At 46.9% G+C, this 20,478-nt stretch overlaps 1 protein-coding gene across 1 annotated transcript in view; it reads right to left on the minus strand.

Moving 5' to 3' along the window:
- Positions 1–20,478, minus strand: part of NMNAT2 (nicotinamide nucleotide adenylyltransferase 2) — a 162,943-nt gene that overhangs the window by 27,062 nt on the left and 115,403 nt on the right. The window contains exons 2-6 of the mRNA XM_004372901.1: positions 12,428–12,516; positions 11,362–11,429; positions 8,871–8,949; positions 2,994–3,120; positions 796–876 (exon numbers count right to left, since the gene is read on the minus strand). Of these exons, the coding sequence (XP_004372958.1) occupies positions 796–876; positions 2,994–3,120; positions 8,871–8,949; positions 11,362–11,429; positions 12,428–12,516 (444 nt within the window). The remainder of the gene's footprint in view (positions 1–795; positions 877–2,993; positions 3,121–8,870; positions 8,950–11,361; positions 11,430–12,427; positions 12,517–20,478) is intronic.

Below are 20,478 nucleotides of genomic sequence, written 5' to 3' on the forward strand. Positions count from 1 at the left end.
GAGAGTCACAAGGAGGCGGCCCTTTCTCCTTAGGAGTTACCAGGCTTAAAGGACAAGCGAAACTGAGGAGGCTGAGGGTTTTCACATGGGGGCGTGTAGCAGGAGCCACAGGCAGATGTGAAAGGCTCTCGGTGCATTTTCATTGGAACAATGCCTTTTGTGTCTGTGGGGTGGGGGGTGCACTATGGAGGAGATGCTATCTTGGTCCCAGGCCTCCCTTTCTCCTCAAGGGTCCCTCTCAGTTCCTTTTCAAGGTGTCTGAAATTGGGAATCTCAGAAATGGCAGAAAACAGCCCCAAAGAATCAAAGGAATGAGGTCTAGGCCTTCAGCTCTTCTGCAGAGTTGACTTTAGGATTTGCAGGAGAAAGGGCCCCAGGGACTCAGATAGCCTCAGCCATGCTGCGTCCTTGGGGAGCAGCCCAGCAGAGGGAGTGAAGGAGAGAGCTTGTGCGGACTTAGCCTCTCATCAGAAGTACAGACACTGCAGAGCTTGGAGGGCCTGAGGAGGACTCTGGGCCCCACTGGAACTGGAGGTGGGGGTGAGCACTGCCTTGAGGAGGGGAGAGGACCCCAGGAGGTCTCCCAGGCAGCACTGGGCCGGGTAGATCGCCCTCCGGACTCCCACCCCAGCTTGGCACTGCAGGTCTGTTGACCTTCCTGTGTCTTCTGGCCTCTCTCCATTATTGCTCTATGAATAGTCAACCCACAGCAGGTGCTTCAGGGGTATTTGCTGAATAAATGGAGGAAGGAGGGAAAGAAAAAAGACAGGACTGGGAAAGAAGGTCCGTACTCACCCACGAAGGTGAAGCGTTCCACCGGTGGACGGACACAGCAGATCCGGCTTAGGCTCTCGCCCACCTTCCCCAAGATCTTGGCTGTGGGAGAGATTGAGACAGACAAGCACAGCGGGAGAGAACCACTCATAACTTAACACTTGTGCCGTCTGGTCTTTGGGCCACTGTAAACAACAGGGTGGCCCTGGAGGGGGCAGGGGCTGGGTAGTGGAAGGCAGAGGAGGGTAAAGAGAAAGAACAGAAAAATGACAGCAAAAATTCCTCCTTCCCATTCACAGTCCGAGGCATGAGCATCTTGAGCCAAAGACTGGAATCTTTTTCTCATCATGCTCATTACATTGGAGAAAAATTGGGAAAATGCAGGAGTATAAAGAAAATAAGAAGCACCCATAGTCCCACCCTTAGAGATACCCATTGCTAACATATTGGTATATTACTTCTTTTCTTCCTTTTTTTTTTTGATGTGTATGGTGTCAGTATGTCTGCAAAACATAAGTTGGATCATATTCTGTATTTAAGGGCATATAGAATATGATCAACTTATGTTATGTAGACATACCGACACAATACACATCCAAAAATATATTTAAAGGTCATATATGCCAGGTAAGGAGCCCTGGTGGCACACTGGTTACAGTGCTCAACTGCTGCTATCCAAAAGGTTGGCGGTTGGAACCCACCAGCAACTCTACAGGAGAAAGATGTGGCAGTCTGCTTCCATAAAGATTACAGCCTTGGAAACCCTATGGGGGCAGATCTACTTTGTCCTATAGGGTTGCTATGAATTGAGTATGGTTTTTGGTTTGGTATATGCCAGGTTGCTTTTTTTCATTTTTTATATCATGAACATTTCCTCACTGGGTTTGTCCTAACTTTGTCCTCAGTGACTCCCACCACTGAACAGTAACACCGAGATCCCAGGAGACTTAGCCTGTGGCAAAGTACATGGTTGGAAAAAATTCTGCAAGGCTAAGGCATTCCTTCCCATGCAGATGGTCTTCAGAATAATCAGGCATCCTATTTTGGCTAAGAGGGATCTAGTTTTCAATTATCTCTCTCGGCTCCAATCCAGCAAATGTTTCTGAGCCCCCATGTGCAGCTGTGCGCAAACTGAAATTCTGGAACTTCTTTGGAATTACCCAGTTTATGATCTAATTCATATAACTTATGGTCTAGGCTTGAAAAGAAGTATTCCCTCTGCTGGGATCTGTCTCTTGGAATTGGCCTGGAAGAACATATTAGAAAGAACACGGACTTTGGAGTCAGACAGTCGCAAGATGAATTCTGGCTCTTCTACTTTTGAGCTGTGTGAACTTGGACAGATCACTTACTGTCTCTGAATCTGTTTTTTAATTGTAAATGGGAACATTAATGTCCATATCATAGAAGTATTGCATTAAGTGGGGATGCTTCAGCATTGAGCACCATGTGGACACTACAGTACTAGGTGTTTCGTAAGGGTTGGTGGCCCCTGCTTTCTGTCACTGGGGGCTCTAGAAACCAACTGCCTGGGTTTGACTCCTGACCCTGCTACTTCCTAGCCGTGTGACTTTGGGTGAACTCCTCACCTCCCTGAAACAAAAAAACCAAAAAAACCCATTGCCATCAAGTCAATTCCGACTCATAGCAACCCTATAGGACAGAGTAGAACTGCCCCGTAGGGTTTACAAGGAGCGGCTGGTGGATTCGACTACTGACCTTTTGGTTAGCAGCCATAGCTCTTAACCACTGTGCCACCAGGGCTCCAACCTCCCTGGAAGAGGTGGAGAAAAATGCTCTCTTTTGTATTTTTAATTCCTAGTTAAACCAGTTATATTACTATTTAAATGCAGAAGAATGAGAACTACCACCCCTGTATCTGTCTCTCTCTCTCATCTGTATCTCCCCGTCTCTCCCTCTTCCTTCTTCTCTCCTTCCTTCTTCTCTTCCCCCTTTTACACCCCTCTTCCTCTGTCTCCCCCTACCTCTCCCTCTCTTATCATGACTATTCCTCTCTGAAACTCCATATCGAGGGTTCTCAAAGTGTGGTCCCCAGACCAGCAGCAGCAGCATTACCCGGGAACTTGTTATAAATGCAAATTCTATCCCACCCCCCAGCCCTACTGAATCAAATTCTGGTGGGGCCCAACAATCTGCATTTTACCAAGCCCTGCAGGTAATCCTGATGCACACTGAAGTTCTACTCCATGTTCCCCTACCTGCAGTGGGCTTGGTGGGAACGTTGCTGTTCTGGTAAATGGGCTGTGGGGTCTCGTGTTGGGGCTGTCCGATCACAGGTGTCATGGAAGGTGTGTTGACATTGGAGAGGATGCAGCCAGTCACCCGCTAGGAAAAGGGAGAAGTTCAGAGTCAGTGTCTTGGCCAAGTGACATATGGAAAGTCTCTCAGTTATTTCCAAATGTTCATCTGCTTGTCCATCGTGGCGAGGTCACCTAGAGCCGAGGGAAAGCACCGGGGGTGGGTGCTAAACCCAGCTCCACTGTGTGGTCACTAGGCTAGCAAGAGGTAGGGTCACTCAACGGGAAAAGCAGGGGCTGTGGTGTCACGCAGTTCTGGGCCTGTCATGGATTCAATTGTGTCCCCCAAAATATCTGCTACCTTGGCTAGGTCATGATTCCCAGTATTGTATGATTGTCTACCATTCTGTCATCTGATGTGATTTCCCTGTGTGTTGTAAATCCTATCACTATGATGTAATAAGATGGATTAGCGGCAGTTATATTGATGGGGTTTACAAGATTAGATAGTGTCTTAAGCCAATCTCTTTGAGATATAAAAAGAGAGAAACCAGCAGAGAGACATGGGGACCTCATACCACCAAGAAAGCAGTACCAGGAGCAGAGCATGTCCTTTGGACCTGAAGTTCCTGCACTGAGATGCTCCCAGACCAAGGAAAGATTGATGACAAGGACCTTCCTCCAGAGCCAACAGAGAGAGAAAGCCTTCCCCTGGAGCTGATGCCCTGAATTTGGACTTATAGTCTACTTACTAGACTATGAGAGAATAAATTTCTCTTTGTCAAAGCCATTCATTTGTGGTATTTCTGTTATAGCAGCACTAGATGACTAAGACAGGGCCCAAATTCTAGCTCTGCCCCCTATGGCTGTGTACCTTGGACAGTTACTTAACCTCTCTTGAACCTGCCTCTCTGGTGTGGATGCCAAGAGCGAGCATGTGCAAACTGCCTAGCAGAGGGTCTGGCACATGGTGGGAACTCAGTAAACAGATGCTGATGTTGTCGCCTTCTGCGGATCATGAATACTTGCCCTCCCTGCCTGCTTCAGGAGCCTCAAATGAGGTACTGTCTGCGAAAGGGCTCTGTGAGCTTGGGGAAGGTCATACAAACATCACCACCTGCAGCCTCTCAAGTGCAGAGTTGACTTGGCAGGAGAGCCAGTGCCAGGCGGAGCACTGCGTGCTTGTGCCTGGGGTGGGGGGTGAGGGGTGGTATTCTGAGACTCCCGAGCCTGCTCCAATGAATGCACATTCCAGGGCCAAAAGGAATTTCTCTGGGTATTATCCATTGTCCTGTGTTATCCGGGCTGCTGCTGATAACACAGCATTCTTCACAGCTGACCCAGAGCCGACCCCCACTGGCCCTCCGTGAGTGGGAGAGTAGCTATTGAGCCACAGAGAAACAGAGGGCAAATGTTCAATCTGTTTAGCTTCACAGGGGCCACTGCTCATTCAAGGTCCCTTCCCAGAGAGCCCAGCATATCTGGAGTGATGGGACTCGCCACTCAGCCCCATTCATCACCCTTTCTGGATTGTAGAGTTCTGCTGCTAGAGGACTCCAAGCCCCAGAGCTGGGGTGACCTTCTGAAGGCACCTCTCCCACAGGCTACCCTACAGGTAGAGCAGCATGTGAGTCCTGAGACCGGAAGAGGGGTAATCTGTTACTTCAGTAATATTCCCGACAGGAGGCGATCACAGCAACATCCAGCCACATCTGGGAGTCAGCTGGGCTAGGCACCATGGGATCAGCCCACTTCATTGGCTTCTCTGCCCACTTCTGGCCGCTGGGGAGGAAGGGGCAGTCTGCTTCCTTTTCATTAACATTTCAGCGCCAGAGAAGAAAATGCCACATTCCCATTTAATAGCTGGTTTGGTAGCTGAGGAATTTCTTCCTCCCAACTACCTTCCTCTTGCCACATCGTTAGTCCCATTCAACTTGCTCTATCCGAGAAAAGAAGAAAATGGCTGGCTGCAAACCCGCTCCTGCGCTCGTCAGCCCTCCACGTGCTCTCACGTTCTCAGAGGCCATTCCAAACATAGCCCTGGGTCACCTATTAAACCCTGTGTCCATCTCTCAGGCAGGCCCGCTTTCTGTGCCAGGAGCCCTGGCCTGACTCGAAGAGTGAGGAGGCCAGGATCTATTAGGCATCAGCTCTGAACCCTCACTCCAAAGCAGGGAGCCATTGTGACCTACATTCTCCCACTGCATCTGCCTGTCACGGCAACAGCTGCATTGCCTGGCTGAGCTTCTCTGGCCCAGACTCATGTCTCCTAAGTGATAGAGGGAGGGCTCAGGAAGCCCAGGCTTTCGGACAGCAAAACAACAGCCAGTTGCCAGTAACCACTTGCCATCGAGTTGACTCCAACTCATGGTGACCCCATGTGTGTCAGAGTAGAGCTGTGCTTCATCGAGTTTTCAATGGTTGATTTTTCTGAAGTAGATCAACCAGCATTTCTTCCAAGGTGCCTCTGGGTGGACTCGAACTGCCAACCTTTTCATTAGCAGCCAAACATGTTCACTGTTTGTACCACTTGGCTTTATGCCTGGTACATCCAGGGCTCGGGCATGCCTGGAGGGTCCATGGCTCCTCCTTTCCATCATGAAGCTCAAAGCTTCCCCATCCTGAATGCAGATGTGGTAGCTCCCTGGGTTGAGCCGGGGCACCAAAGCTTTAATCTCTCTTTTCCCTTCTGTTCTAACTCCTCTCTTCCCCAGACACACAGACAGCTCTCATGACCACTTTGCTTCTCATCGCCTTCTGCCATATTAAATTAGAGCCCCACCTGGAGACAAACCACAGGGTGCAGTCCAAGCTCCCTCCTCAAGCTGGGCTCTTGCTTTTCTCCCTTTCTCCTTATCTTCTCTATCTACAGACCTGCTTTCTTAATCAGTCTCCCCCACCTCACTAAGATAATTTAGATCCTGGGAGGATGTCCGTGGGAAGGAGAGTTTGCATGGTAGCCTAGCTCTCAAGTCAGGGAAGGGAATTTGGTTAGTGAACTTAAAGGGCCTGAGCTTGGGCAAAGGGACAGTGAGCATGTGTGTTTGTGAGTGTGCATGCTTATGTGCACAAGTCACTGAATCAGTCCAGAAAGGAAGGAAAGGAGAAGAGCTTGGCACATGATGAAGGTCTCTCCCATAGTCTTTCAGCAAACTTCCATTAGAACTCAGCAGGAGTAAAGGAAGAAGACTGGGTCCTAGGATAGAACCGACCCAGGATGTGGAATTGAGAAAGACTTGAGTTATCCAGCGGAATGAGGTTAGACAACTTACTTAACCTCTCTGAGTCTGTCTTCATTCTGTGAAACCGTGACAACATTCCTGTCCTGCATCACAAATGGATAAAAAAGCTAGGCAAACTGTAAGGTCCTGTGTAGTAGTCATTAATGTTGCTCACCAATATTGCCAGCTCACGGGTGTGTGGTAGGATTGGACTTCCCCACCCCCTTTGAAGTATGGTTATGTGACTTGCTTTGGCCAAAAAACGTGAGCAGAAATGGCATGAATCACTTGCAGGCATAAACTTTAAACACCAGCTCATGATTCCCCACAGTCTCTTTCCCCTGCTGAGATGGTCAGGGAAACAGATGTCATGAAGAGCCTCTGGTGTGACGAGGAGGAACACTGCTCCCCAGCTGACTCCCAGCTGACATGTAGTATGAGAAACAAACTCGTGTTAAGTCAGTGAGGTTTTCTGGGTTATTTGTTTCCAGCACATCCTAGCCTATCCTGACTTACATACACTCTTACACAGCAAGTTGGGATTTCTACAATTACTGCTGTTTTTGAGGCCAGCACAGAAGAGCAAATCAGTGCCAACCCATGTCTTAGGCTGGTTTCTCTACAGAAGCAAAACCAGTTAAGTGTACACACACATACATATGTATATATATATATATAGAGAGAGAGAGAGAGAGAGAGAGATTTATTTCAAGGAAATGGCTTGCACAGTTGTAGAGGCTAGCAAGTCCCAAGTCCATGGGTCAGGCATCAGGCTGGAGGCTTCTCCTGACTCACATAGTTGCAGGGGCTGATGAACCCAAGATTGGCAGGTCAGACGGCAGGCTGCTGGCTCAGGTCCCAGGAACTGGAGGTCAGATGATGGCAAGCCAGAGGCAGGATCCACAGCATGTAAGAGAGCTTTGCTAGAATATCCATATAAATATTGGATGCAGGCCACACCCCCGAGGAAACTCTCCTTACAACTAATTGGCTGATCACTGCAGATCACATCATGGAGGATGACTACATCATGACATAACTGCCAAATTGCATCACTACATAACTGCCAAACTACTGAGAATCATGGCCCAGTCAAGTTGACATACAAACTTAACTATCACATCCCCTGTAACCAGTTGGCATGGAGTTGACTCCAACTCGTGGCTACCCCATGTGTACAGAGTAGAACTGCTCCATAGAGTTTTCAATGTCTGTGTCCTTTCAGAAGCAGATCACCAGGACTATCTTCCAAGGCACCTCTGGGTGGGTTCAAACTGCCAACCTTTCAGTTAGCAGCTGAATGCTTAATAGTTTGCGCCACCTGGGGAATCCCTAGAGTCCTTTCAAGGGGACCAGAAAGACTCTGGATGTGTGTGAAGGGTTCTGAAAGCAGAGGGAATGGAAACCAGCTTTCTTGGGTTCCATAGGGAAAAGAAATTCAGTTGATTAAGCAGCATCTAGCTGGTCCTTCCTACCTCTCCTGCTGTATTTTCCAGGATGGTCTGAAGCCCTAAATCTCCATGTCAATTAAAATAAAGAACAGCTGCTTGGTTGTTGGAGTGTGGGGTGGTCAGGGGCTGCTGGTAGCACCCCAAGAAGAAGTTTCTGACAGACCCTCTAACAGCAAGAACTCAGATGGGATGGGGCTCACCCTGCATCAGAACTCCATTTTGATTGTTATTTGGGGCTTGGGGAGGGCTCTGCATCAGGATCAGTGGAGGTGAGAAGGATATATTGTTTTATTTCTTGTCTTGGTTGTCAGGCATCTTGCTATCAAAGGGGCTGCTTGTCACCTTGTCACCATGGGTGTCAGTGGGTTGGTATTGATCTGTGATGAGTGTTTTCTTCAGACTGTAACCACTGCTGCTGACTGTGGAGAGCCTGTTCAAATCAGCAACCAGCAGCCAGTCTCTGCAGCCAGGCTGTAACCCCCAGGCCCCGGAGAGAAATGCAGGGGCAGTTGGGAGTTCTCACCCAATGTGCTCACTAAGCATTCACGCTCAGATAAGTTGGCTCACCTCTCTGTGCTTCCTTTTACTCATTAATAAAACCGGAGGTCAGCATACCGTGTGCCTCTAGGGCTAATGGGGGAGGAGCGAGTGGGAATGATGGGGCCATGACTGACAGGTAGGAGTGCTTCAGTAGCGTCATCCTCATGCCAAACTGAGGGGACTGGTTAGTCCCACAATAGCTAGGATGGCCTCACTGTTTGCACCTCCCTTGAGGTCTCCTCTCTTCTCCTGCCTTTCCTTGCTCAGTCTCCTCCTCTCTTTACTTTCTGGAGATCTAAGACTGTGGTCTCCTTTATCCCACCTTGAACTTGCTGCCAGAAGATAAAGCTGCCCCAGGTCATATCTAGCAGCAACGCACCAACTGGGAGGCCATGTTAGGGGAGGAAGGCAGGGAGCAGCCTCTGGTGCTGCTCCAGGCTCCTAACTCACTGCCTTCCTCGGTGCTGTTCATGGACTGGTCTCCCACAGCTGGCAGAGAAATAGGAAACTGAAACCAGGTCAGTAGGCCGGCAGCCTAGTTTCCAGGCCTAGCCTAGCTCTGTGAAGGACCCAGCCCCTTCTCTTCACCACGTGGTCCACCCACCCTCAGCCATGGCACTGCTCACCTTCATGAGGTCTCGATGATGTTCCAACACACTGCAGGTCGTCTGCCAGGTGTCCTGATAGCACTCCCATGGGTCTACCCTGAAAATAATCAGAAAGAGGTTTCCCTTGGTTTCCATCCTCAGACACTCTTTCCTTCCAAGACCACAGCTCAGGGAGCTCAGGAGATCTGCTCACACTGCTTGCTTCCATCTTGACTTAGATAAAACATAGGCTTGAAACGCCTTACTGACCCTCAGTCTCCTCTTCTGTAAAATGAGAGGAGTAGGGCATAGGATGTGAGACTGGATGCTGGAGTCTATCTGCCCGAGTTTAATCCCAGCCCTAGCACTTTCCAACTGTGTGACTTTGGGAAAGACGTGATCTCTCAGTGCCTCAGTTTCCCCATCTGTAAAATGGGAACAACAGCAGTAACTATCTTACAGGGTTAGTAGGAAGGATCAATGAGTTTTATATGTAAAATGCTTAGTACAGGGTTTTGGTCTTGGTCTTACCTACAAAACGGGGATTCTTCTCTGCAGGATTGGGATAAGGGTGAAATAAGCCAGGCCCTCATCAGCTTGTGGCTGTGTTATCCTTCCCAGGCTGCAAGCACTGGGGACTCAGTATAATGTGGTGAAAAACAGGTGAAACTGCGCACTACAGATTCGTAAGTAAGCACAAGTAAGCCTGTGCCTAGCTTGCTTATTGGGTAATCCATCCCTGGATCCCAGAGATAAGATTTCACCAACTGAAAACCCTTAGAGAATCAGCTTACCCTCAGCTAACTTCCCTAGACCCCTGAAACCCCCTCTTCCTTCCAAGGCACACACATGTGCTTGGAGACGGGCAGACCCCCTGACCTGGCTAAGCAGGGCTCCCCAAGACCATGTCCAGCTTCCATCTCTAGAGCTCTGAGCCTCCCTAGTGATCTTAATTCTCCAAATTTTGCTCATCCCCAGTGCCTAGGGCAGTGCCGGGCAGGAGTAGGCGTTCAGTAAATATTTGTTGAATGAATGAGGGAATTACTCCAGAATCATCTAATCACATCCAGGCAGTTAACAGCCTCCTGCCCACTGTTTTCCCTGGTAGCTCACAAGTGATGAAGTTAAAAGAGGTCTTGTTCCTAATCCTGCTGTGGCCCCAGATATACCGCCCATTCTCCTGTTCACTGACTTCTCTGGGTCTGTTTCTCACCTGAACAAGGCAAATGTCCGCTACCTAACCTAATCAGGAGGGGATGAGAAAGTCTACCAAAGGCTCTGCTTATCACACGAGTCATTGCACACCAGCACAAAGATCACTGTGTAATTACTATTGTCTCTTCTCCTCACTGCTCTCTCATTTCCTCCCACCCCGTGTCCTCATCTCTTCCCAGCTAACTCTCTGCCTCCCTCGCTCTGAGGTCAGCTTCCCATCATTCTTCCCCTTTCGTGGAAACCTCTAGGTACTGCTTATTTTTCCACAGGGGAAGATTACAGCGCAAATGGTGTGCCATTATTTAAAAACAAAGTCATTCCCTCAAATGCAAATTATAACTGTAGGAACTTTGGGGAACATAATTAGCATAATTAGTGGAAGCTTGCTTTAATTACATTGCAAGCTCAGCAGATAGCCGTGTCTGCCATCTTAGCGAGAGGGCTGTGCAGGGCTGTCTGGTGGGAAAGGCAGAGTAAAGGGCCATGCTGTCTGCCCTCACCTCAGTCTGGGACAGCGTGGGGCCATTAGGGAGTCAGGAATGGGAAACAGCCAAGGCCAGGGAGCATTCCCTGAAAGTTAGTAGGAGTGATGATCGCGAGGCATTTCAGATTTTTGGCAATGCCTCATCCAAAACCCAACGGTGTTTTAGGAGGCTCCAAGCAATCACCCCAGGATCCAGAGGTGTGAAAGCAGACAAAACCCTCAAATCCCCTCTTTAGTTTACTGGGTCCTGTGTTGTTGTTAAGTGCTGTTGAGTCGATTGTGACTCACAGCGACCCTATATGACAGAGTAGAACTGCCCCATAGAGTTTACTAGGCTGTAATATTTAAGGGAGCAGATAACCAAAACCAAACCTGTTGCTGTCGAGTCGATTCCGACTCATAGCAACCCTATAGGACAGAGTAGAACTGCCCCATAGAGTTTCCAAGGGGTTGCTGGTGGATTCGAACTGCCGACCTTTTGGTTAGCAGTTGAGCTCTTATAGCCACAGAGCTGCTGGGTGGGTTCAAACCACCAACCTTTCAATTAGTAGCTGAGTGCTTAACCACTGCACTACCAGGGTTCTTTACTGGGTCCTATAGGGTCGCTATGAGCTGGAATCGATGGCAACGGGTTTGGTTGTTTTTTTTTTTTTATAGCTTAGTTAAAAATAAAGTTAGCAGTTGGGCCACTCCTGACGGTCTCTCCCCCTACCTTTTCAGCATCAAGATTGCTGCTGGGACTCTTCCTCTTTCCCACCCCACCACCAATGAGTGCCAGGGCCACCCACCTCATCCCCATTGTCTTCGGTGGCATCACCAGGCCAGCCCTACCTGATCCAGTCGGAATTTTGGACCGCCAGCTGACACATGATGAGCCGATGCCGGCTCGATACAAGGCCCTGGGAGGCAACAGGACAATCATTAGGAGGCTCCTTCCTCTCCCCATAGGGCCCCTGAAACATCATCCCAAGCCAGCCCATTATAAAAACACAGCCAACTTTCAGTGATGAGAGGAAATGACGGGTGTGGCCCCTTTACTTGTCCATCTGCCACACAGACAAGGACAGAGTAGCAGAGGGGAAAAAAAGGGAATGAAGGGTGTGTGGAGTATGCCACTCTTAACAGGGCCAATAGATGAGGCTCCATTTATGAAGCATCCAATGTGTGCCCACACCTTGGATGCTGGATGATGTAAATGGCTGACATGCTCTGCTGCTAACCAAAAGTTTCAAGTCCACCCAGAGGCACATTGGAAAAAAGGTCTGGAGATCTACTTCCAAAAAATCAGCTATGAAAACCCTACAGAGCACAGTTCCACCCTGACACACATGGGGTCGCCATGAGTTGGAAATGACTCCAGGGCAATTGGGTTCTTATAAATACGTGCCCAGCACAGAGATGAGACTTAACTCAGCAAATGTTGCCTTGCATTATGGCTCAATCTGGATGGCTAGGTGACTCCCCCAGAGCCCATCGAGTTGCATCTGTGGGAGGAAAGGGGGATGACTGGTAGAGCTCCTAGGTTTTCTGGGACATGTGGTAGGGAGGGAAAGGCAGGGAAGTGAATTTTAAAACAAATTACAAGAGGCATAGATTTTTTTTTTCCTCCTAAAATCCTGGGGAAGAATTGCCCAGTGTAGCTCAACCCATAACCAGTAGCTAATTAGGCACCAGGGCCAATTCACACTCAGCAGGCGTGACTGTTCCTCTTTTCATGAGCTCTGTTGGGGGTCTGGGCTGGTGTTGGCACCTGGTCCTTCCAGCTGCCGCTCCAACACCCATCTGCTCAGATCTGACTGGGGTCCAGAGGTGGGAAGGGGGACCGTGTTACGCCAGAGGAGCTAACGGGTTAGAGTAGGGAAGCTGAAGGAGGAGAGAGGCAAATGAAGGAACCCACCTGTTTTCCATAGGAGTCGTGGACAGGGGAGACAATCCCGCCAATCACAATAAACCTTCCAGTCTTGTGCAGATAATCCCTGGCTCTTTCTAATTAAGAGAAGAAAACCATGTGTTATAAGACGGAAGGTGTGGATTAAAGGTGATAATTGAAATCAATAGGTTAGCTCTATAAGGCTAAGGTTTATTTCCCATCTTGCTTGCCTTTTAAATAGAAAGTGCCAACTTTGAAAGCGTAACATTGGTGACTCAAAAGGTAATGAAATCACATTTCAGCCTCCAAAGCAAATGGATTTAGAACTCAAGGTGATTAACCCAGTTTTAAAGGTCCTTTGCTGGACAAGCCCTGCGTGGCTCAGAAGGGTTTAAGACAAGCACCTCATTAAGAGCCATTAGCGCTACAAGATTGGAATTTACCCCTATAATCACTCACAGAAATGTGCAGGAGTAGGTTTTTTTAAAAAAAGCTTCCTTATAATATGAAAGCTGTGCTGATTGCCTCATCTAGTTACCCAGAAGAGAAAAACTACCAAAACAAATTTAAAAGGCCTTGCATATAATTAAGGAGAATTAACAATCAGACCAGAAAACCACCATCATCATAGTTGGTTAAGAAATATCCAGCCAGAGAAAAATTTTTTTACCTTGGGAAGGAATGTCATAGTGCCTTTCCAAATTTACCAGACAAGCCCAATTCCATTTTCGTGAGAAAGTTCAGGGAACTAGGAAGAGGCTGGAAAGCTTGGCCTCTATTTTATGTCCAAGGGGACTCATTGTACAGTTCCTACCAGGGCCTGAGCTTGTACCAGTGAGGAAATCTGGCACGGATTTTACAGGTAAGGGAATTTATAAGTGAACAAAGGCCTGGGCAGCAATGGGGTCTGTGTAGTTTACAAGCAAAGTTCCAGGATCACCTTCTGGCTCTCTTAAAACTTAAAAATCCTTCTAACCTCTTTACCCTCTACGCATCTCTCAGCTGTACTGTGGGGACTTGCGTGTTGCTGTAATGCTAGAAGCTATGCCACCGGTATTCAAATGCCAGCGGGGTCACCCACGGCAGACAGGTTTCAGCTAAGCTTCCAGACTTAGACAGACTAGGAAGAAGGATCTGGCGGTCTACTTCTGAAAAGGATTAGCCAGTGAAAACTTGATGAATAGCAGCGGAACATTATCTAATATAGTGCCGGAAGATGAGCCCCTCAGGTTGGAAGGCACTCCAAAGACCGGGGAAGAGCCGCCTCCTTAAAGTAGAGTCAACCTTAATGACATGGATGGAGTCAAGTTTTCGGGACCTTCGTTTGCTGATGTGGCACAGCTCAAAATGAGAAGAAACAGCTGCAACACAGTGGCTGCAACGATGGGCTCAAACATCGCAACTATTGTGAGGAAGGCGCAGGACCAGGCCGTGTTTCGTTCTGTTGTGCACAGTGTCGCTGCGAGTCGGAAACGACTTGATGGCACCTAACAACCTCTTTCTACAAATGTATTTTTTTCCAATGTGAAATCTCTTAGATTTTTAAAAATATAATTAGTAGACTTAATTTTTTTAGTTTAGTTTTAGGTTTACAGAATTGAGCAGATAGTACATAGAGGTCCATATGCCCCCCTTGCTCTCCCCTTTCTCCTATTGTTAACATCCTGCATTTATGTAGTACAGTTGTTACAATTAATGAACCAATATTAATGTTATTATTAACTATAGTCCATAGCTTACACTAAAGTTCCCTCTTTGTGTAGTAGAGTTCCGTGAGTTTTGACCAATACATAATGTCATGTATCCACCATTACAGTATCATACAGAATAGTTTCACTGCCCTAAAAATCCATGGCGCTCCACCTATTCATCCCTCCCCACCACCTGAACGCCGGCAACCACTTATCTTTTTACCATCTCTGTAGTTTCGTCTTTTTCAGAATGTCATAGAGTTAGAACCCTGCAGTATATGGCCTTTTCAGACTGGCTCTTTTACTCAGCAACATGTATTTAAGTTTTCTCCTTGAATTCTTCTAGACTGATAGCTCATTTATTTTTATCATGAATACTCCATTGTATGAATTATCAGTTTGTTTATCCATTCACCGACTGAAGGATATCTTGGTTGCTTACAAGTTTTGGTGATTATGAATAAAAAAACAAAACAAACCCATTTGCCGTTGAGTCATTTCCAACTCATAGTGACCCTATAGGACAGAGTACAACTGCCCCATAGTACAACTGTTTCCAAGGAGCAGCTGGTAGATTTGAACTGCCAACCTTTTGGTTAGCAGCCGAACGCTTAACCACTGCACCACCAGGACTCCATAGATAACTGTATCTATCTATCTAAGTATTATATAAGTAGTATAGATTATGAATAAAGCTATAAATATTCCTGCAAAGAATTATGTATGGACATATGTTTACAACTCAATAGGGTGAATACCTAGGAATGCAATTAGTTGCTGAATTGTATGGTAAGAATATGTTGAGCTTTGTAAGAAACTGTCCAGCTGTCTTCCAAAGTGGTTGCACCATTTTACAGTCCCACCAGCAATGAATGCTCTGCATCCTCATCAGCATTTAGTATTGTCAGTGTTTTAGATTTTAGCCATTCTAATAGGTACGTACGTCACACAGTAAGTCCCCAGCTTACAACCATCTGACTTAGGGATGACTTGCACTTGCCCTTTAATGTTATGTAAATTTGCCCTGACTTTGAAATGATTGAACTACCCCCTACTTGCAGCAAATTCTTCATCACAATCACCTTCACTTGCTGCATGTGCTGCTTTTAAATCATTGAAAAGTCTTGGAGCATTTTCTTGCACTGAACCAAAAAAAAAAACAAAAAACCCCTTGCTGTCAAGTCGATTCCAGCTCATAGCGACCCTACAGGACAGAGCAGAAATGCCCCATAGGGTTTCCAAGCAGCAGCTGGTAGATTTGAACTGCCAACCTTTTGGTTAGCAGCTGAGCTCTTAACGATGGTGCCACCAGGGCTCCTTCTTGAATTTTTTTTTTTTTAAAAAAAAACCCTGTTGCCCTCAAGTCGATTCTGACCCATAGTGATCCTAGAGGACAGAGTAGAACTTCCCTATAGGGTTTCCAAGGAGTGGCTGGTGGATTTGAACTGCCAACTTTCTAGTTAGCAGCTGTATCACTTAACCGCTGTGCCACCAGGCCTCTAAAGTAAGGCTAAATAAGAACTGTATGCGCCTGTTTTGACTTACCTACAAATTCAACTTAAAGGCATAGTTAGGGACTGATCCTGTTTGTTATCTGGCGACTGCCTGTATTTGCTTTTAAAAAGAGTAAAACTCCACTTGTTTTCCAGTCTTATTTTGAGGCCAAGGACAAACTGAAGGTCTTCGTAAGCTGTCAAAAACAAAACCCTTTGCATCTTCCTTCCCTTGGCCCTTCACACCCAAGTCTTCCTCAGGATAATCGACATCTGGCCTTTGATCACTGTCACAGACCCTGTGCTACAACAGCTGGGTCCGTATTTTCCTCCCTGCTCCTGAAAAATACCCTCTCCTTACTCCCTACTTACCCAAACACCTCATTTGCAGCACCCAGCATGCCTGCTGTGTCCAACATCACTCTCCTCTGGACTTACTACGCTACTAGCTTGCTACGCATCCAGCCAAAAAACCAAAATCAAACGAGTTGCCATTAAGTAGATTACAACTCATGGCGACCCCATGTATGTAGAGTAGAACAGTTCCATAGGGTTTTCAAGGCTGTGAACTTTTGGAAGCAGATCTTTAGGCCTTTCTTCTGAGGCGCCTCTGGGTGGGCTCGAACCTGCCAACCTTTCAGTTAGTAGTGCTTAACCATTCATATCACCTAAGGCTCCTTCCCAGGGATCTGGAAATTGTTTCTGAAAGTTTGTGCCCTAACTCCTCTTCCTCCAAGGCAGGAACTTTGCTATAGATAAGAGGTCCCAAACTCACAGCTAAAGGATGTGTGCAGTTAATATGCATACGTGAAGCATTCTGAATGTAAGATTATTTGCATGCAGCTGCTTTTAGGTCAAACAGCCTTGACTGGTTACGTTGCGTTTTGAAACACTGCGTGGGCACGAGAAAACATCTATAGTCCAATGGTGGTGCAGTCTGTCACCCAAGTCAGAGACTTCTTTGGCTGTTAAGAGCCCAGAATAGTGACTTGTTTATTGAGCAATGGGTGCTCAGTAAATTTTCATGCCTAGATGGCTTACATGAGCTACCAGTCCCTATTCTTACCCCTCTAAGGGTGTCCTTCCACTGGGTCATCTTGACCCAGAGTGCTACCCACTCCGGTCCTTAGACCACACTCCAGAATTTCCAGTGGAAATTCATTGCTCCAAGGAAACTTGTTGCATTAGAAGACGAGTCATTCTTTCTCTGGCCAAGATGAGGGCCCCCTTCCCCTGGCAGTGCCTCAAAGTTCACTGCCTCACAATAGCGCTCCAACCCCGGACTCTGAAGGAGGAAACTTGATCTGGAAAAGTCAAACTCAGAAGAGAGATGATTGTGACCATCCAGTTCGACTCAACTCAATAAATGTTTATTGAGCACAGAACACCATGATGGATGTTAGAGGGACATGAGAGTAAAGATGGCTTTACTTATTATCCTACAAAGGTTTATGATAATAAGCAAACAACAGAAGGCTATACTGATAGCTCTAATGAGAGGCAACTTGGAATGAGTGCTATAGCAGTGACTTTCACTGTTTTACTACAGCCGACAGTAAGAAATACATTTTATATCATGACACGATACACATATATGCATGTATATGTATATTTAACTAAACAAAAATTTTGTAATCCCCTTACTATAGCAATGCACACTGATATTTTCTAGTGTATTCTATTCTAGTACAGTAATCACAAATTTCAATAAAGAGCTAGTCACAACCTATTAGTGGGTGGCAACCTGTAGTTTGAACAACTCTGTGCTATAGTTCAGACACTAAGGTCAAGGAGTAAAAAGAACAGGAGAGATTAATTTTGCCTGAGGGAGTTGGGAATGGCTTCTTGGAGGAGGTATAACTTGAGTTTGGCCTTGAAGGACGGTAGGGCTTCAATAGACAGAGTGAGGGAGCGCTCTCCAAGCAGAGTGAAGGGTTCCAACAAATAGACAGAAATTGTACAATGTAAACAAGCTCACCAACTGGTTTAGTCAACCACTGTGGTTGGGCTGTGGGGGCATGGTAAGGGCTGGGGATGAGTGAGGAACGTGGTGGCTAAGTAAGCTGGAACCAGACCGTGAAAGCCAGATCAAGGAGTGTAACCTTTCTCCCAGAGATTGCTTTTGCTCAAAATGTATTCTGCGGACCACTTGCATCAGACTCACCAGGGGAGGCTATTAAAATGCAGATTCCTGGGATCTAGTTAAGAATAACTAAATCAGCATCTCTGGGGTTGGGACTTAAAATTCTGCATTTTTAACAAGGTTTTTCCTCAGGTGATTCTAAAGCGTGAGAACCACTGCTGTAGACAATAGGGAGCCACTGAAGGTTATTGAGCAGAGTAGTGACGTGCTCTGAGCTAGCAGGAAGAGAAATTCACAAAAGGGATAGTGAAAGTGTTAGGAAGTAGACTCCTATCTTAAAGGAGGCAATCATCCCAGACAGGAAATACTGGAGTGGGTGATGAGTGATGGAGGAGAGGTGACCCATCAAAAATTCCCAGAGAATGTACAGGGACCACCCATTGCCTTCCTGTCAATTCTGACTCATAGCAACCCTACAGGACAGAGTAGAACTACCCCATAGGATTTCCAAGGCTATAAATCTTTAGGAGAGCAGATTGCCACATCTTTTTCCCATGGCTGAGTGGTTGGTGGGTTTGAACTGCCAACCTTTTGGTTAGCAGTCAGGTGCTTAGCCACTGTACCACCAGGGTTGCTTTTCAGGGACTACCCAGGAAGCAGACTCCCTCGTCCTCCCTCACAGATGTTTTCTGTCCTGCTTTGCCTCTGGGGCTTTGCAGTTGCATGTGTCACTGCCATATCACCAAATGTCATTGTCTTAGTCATCTAGTGCTGCTATAACAGAAATACCACAAGTGGATGGCTGTAACAAAGAGAAGTTTATTTCCTCACAGTAAAGCAGGCTAAAAGTCCAAATTCAGGGCTTCAGCTCCAGGGGAAGGCTTTCTCTCTCTGTCAGCCTTCTCATCAATGTTCCCCCAGACTAGGAGCTTCTCTGCGCAGGGACACCCAGTCCAAAGGACACACTCTGCTCCTTGGTGGTATGAGGTCCCCCTTTCTCTCTGCTCACTTCTGTCTTTTATGCCTCAAGAAATTGCCTCAGGACACAATCCAGTCTTGTAGACTGAGTCCTGCCTTACTAACACAACTGCCACCCATCCTCCCTCATTAACATCATAAAGGCAGGATTTGCATCGTATAAGAAAAGCACACAATACCAGGAATCATGGCCCAGTCAAACTGATACACACATTTTTGGGGGGACATAATTCAATCCATGACAGTCATCTTTTAGACTTTATCTTTGTGATTGTACGAAGGTTTTATACTCAGTAATTCACCAGGTGCCTTATTATCCTCTAACTTGATTGGAATGTCAAGCAAGAAAGAAAGCAGCACCCAGCTAAACAAAAGTGGCCAGGAACAGATAAGATTGTTCTCTTTCCTTGTTTCCCAGAGACCCCAAATGCCTGAAAAGTCTGGTTACACCATTCTGCACATGAGAAAATGACATAGAACTATACACACACTATACCAATGTGCTATAGTTATGTAAGATGTAACCAGTGGGGGGAACTGGGTGAAGGGTACATGGCATCTCTCTGTGCTATCTTTGCAACTACCTATGAGTCTATAATTATTTTAAAATAGAAAGTTTTTAAAAAGTGCATAGTAAACTGAAAAGCACTGTACAATTTTAAGGCAGCAGTAGTGTATAAATCCAGGCAAATGGTAAGCAAATATGGTGGGCTTAGGTGCTTCTGGAACTTTCTCTCTCCCCGTCCCTTCCCATTTTTGTTGCTGTCTGGATTCCAAGATTTCGGGTGGTTATGGCTTGGAGGTGTGGTTTAATGCAGTACTCCTCAAACCTTGATGTGCATGTGAACCCCTGGGGTCTTGTTAGAAGGTAGCTCTGTTAGGATGTAGATCTGGGGTGGGGCCTGAGATCAGGACTGGGATAAGGTTGAGGAGAGTGAGGCAAGATATACAAGTGCAGCGTCAGATCCTGTCTTTATTTAAAATTTTGATATCCTATTCATCACGGATTTTTTTTTTGCACTATATTTTCTGTTTTGTTTTAATATTATTTTTCTTGATCACTGAGTTTTTTGGAGCCCCTTTAAATCGTGTACTGCAGGAGACATCTAACTCACCTCACTCTAGTCCCAGCCCTGCCTGTGGTTCAGCATTTCTAACAGGCTCCCAAATAAGACCAGTGCTGCTGCTCTGCAGACTTCATTTTCAATAGCAAGGGACTAAAGACAGGTGAAGAAGCCCTGGTAGCCCAATGGTTAAGCATTCGGCTGCTAAGTGAAAGGTCAGCAGTTTGAACCCACCAGCAGCTCCATGGGAGAAACGATGTGGCAATCTGCTCCCGTGAAGATTACAACCTGGGAGATCCTATGGGGCAGTTCCACTCTGTCCTATAGGGTTACTAGGAGTTGGAATCGACTTGACGGCACACAACAACCAAGACAGGTGGGGCAGCCCCTGAAATGTTAAGGTCCTAGGAAAGAAGCTCTCCTCCCTCTCCACTCCACCACCACCTCTACCTTGCATGACAAGGGTGTTTCTGAACATTGGCAGGAAGCCCACTGGCAGAGTTATGCTTGGGCCCTGGAATTTTACTTCATGCCAGGCTTCCCAAGTAACGGTCTATTTTTGTCCATCAGCTCTGCCCCAGGGAAGGAGCCAAATTACTGTTAACATTTGACACTCAGGTCTGATCTGCCTCCATTTGGTCTGCTCTATTTGCACCTATTCTCACGGAGGAGGGGTCCAAGGCCTGCCGCTGCATTGTGTGTCCTTCCCTGAGCAGCCTAAGGTGCCACCGTGCCTTAAGGCCCTGGTGCCACAGTCATTAAGCACTCG

Source organism: Trichechus manatus, unplaced genomic scaffold (genome assembly GCF_000243295.1).
Source record: "Trichechus manatus latirostris isolate Lorelei unplaced genomic scaffold, TriManLat1.0 scaffold00021, whole genome shotgun sequence".
NCBI lineage: Eukaryota > Metazoa > Chordata > Mammalia > Sirenia > Trichechidae > Trichechus > Trichechus manatus.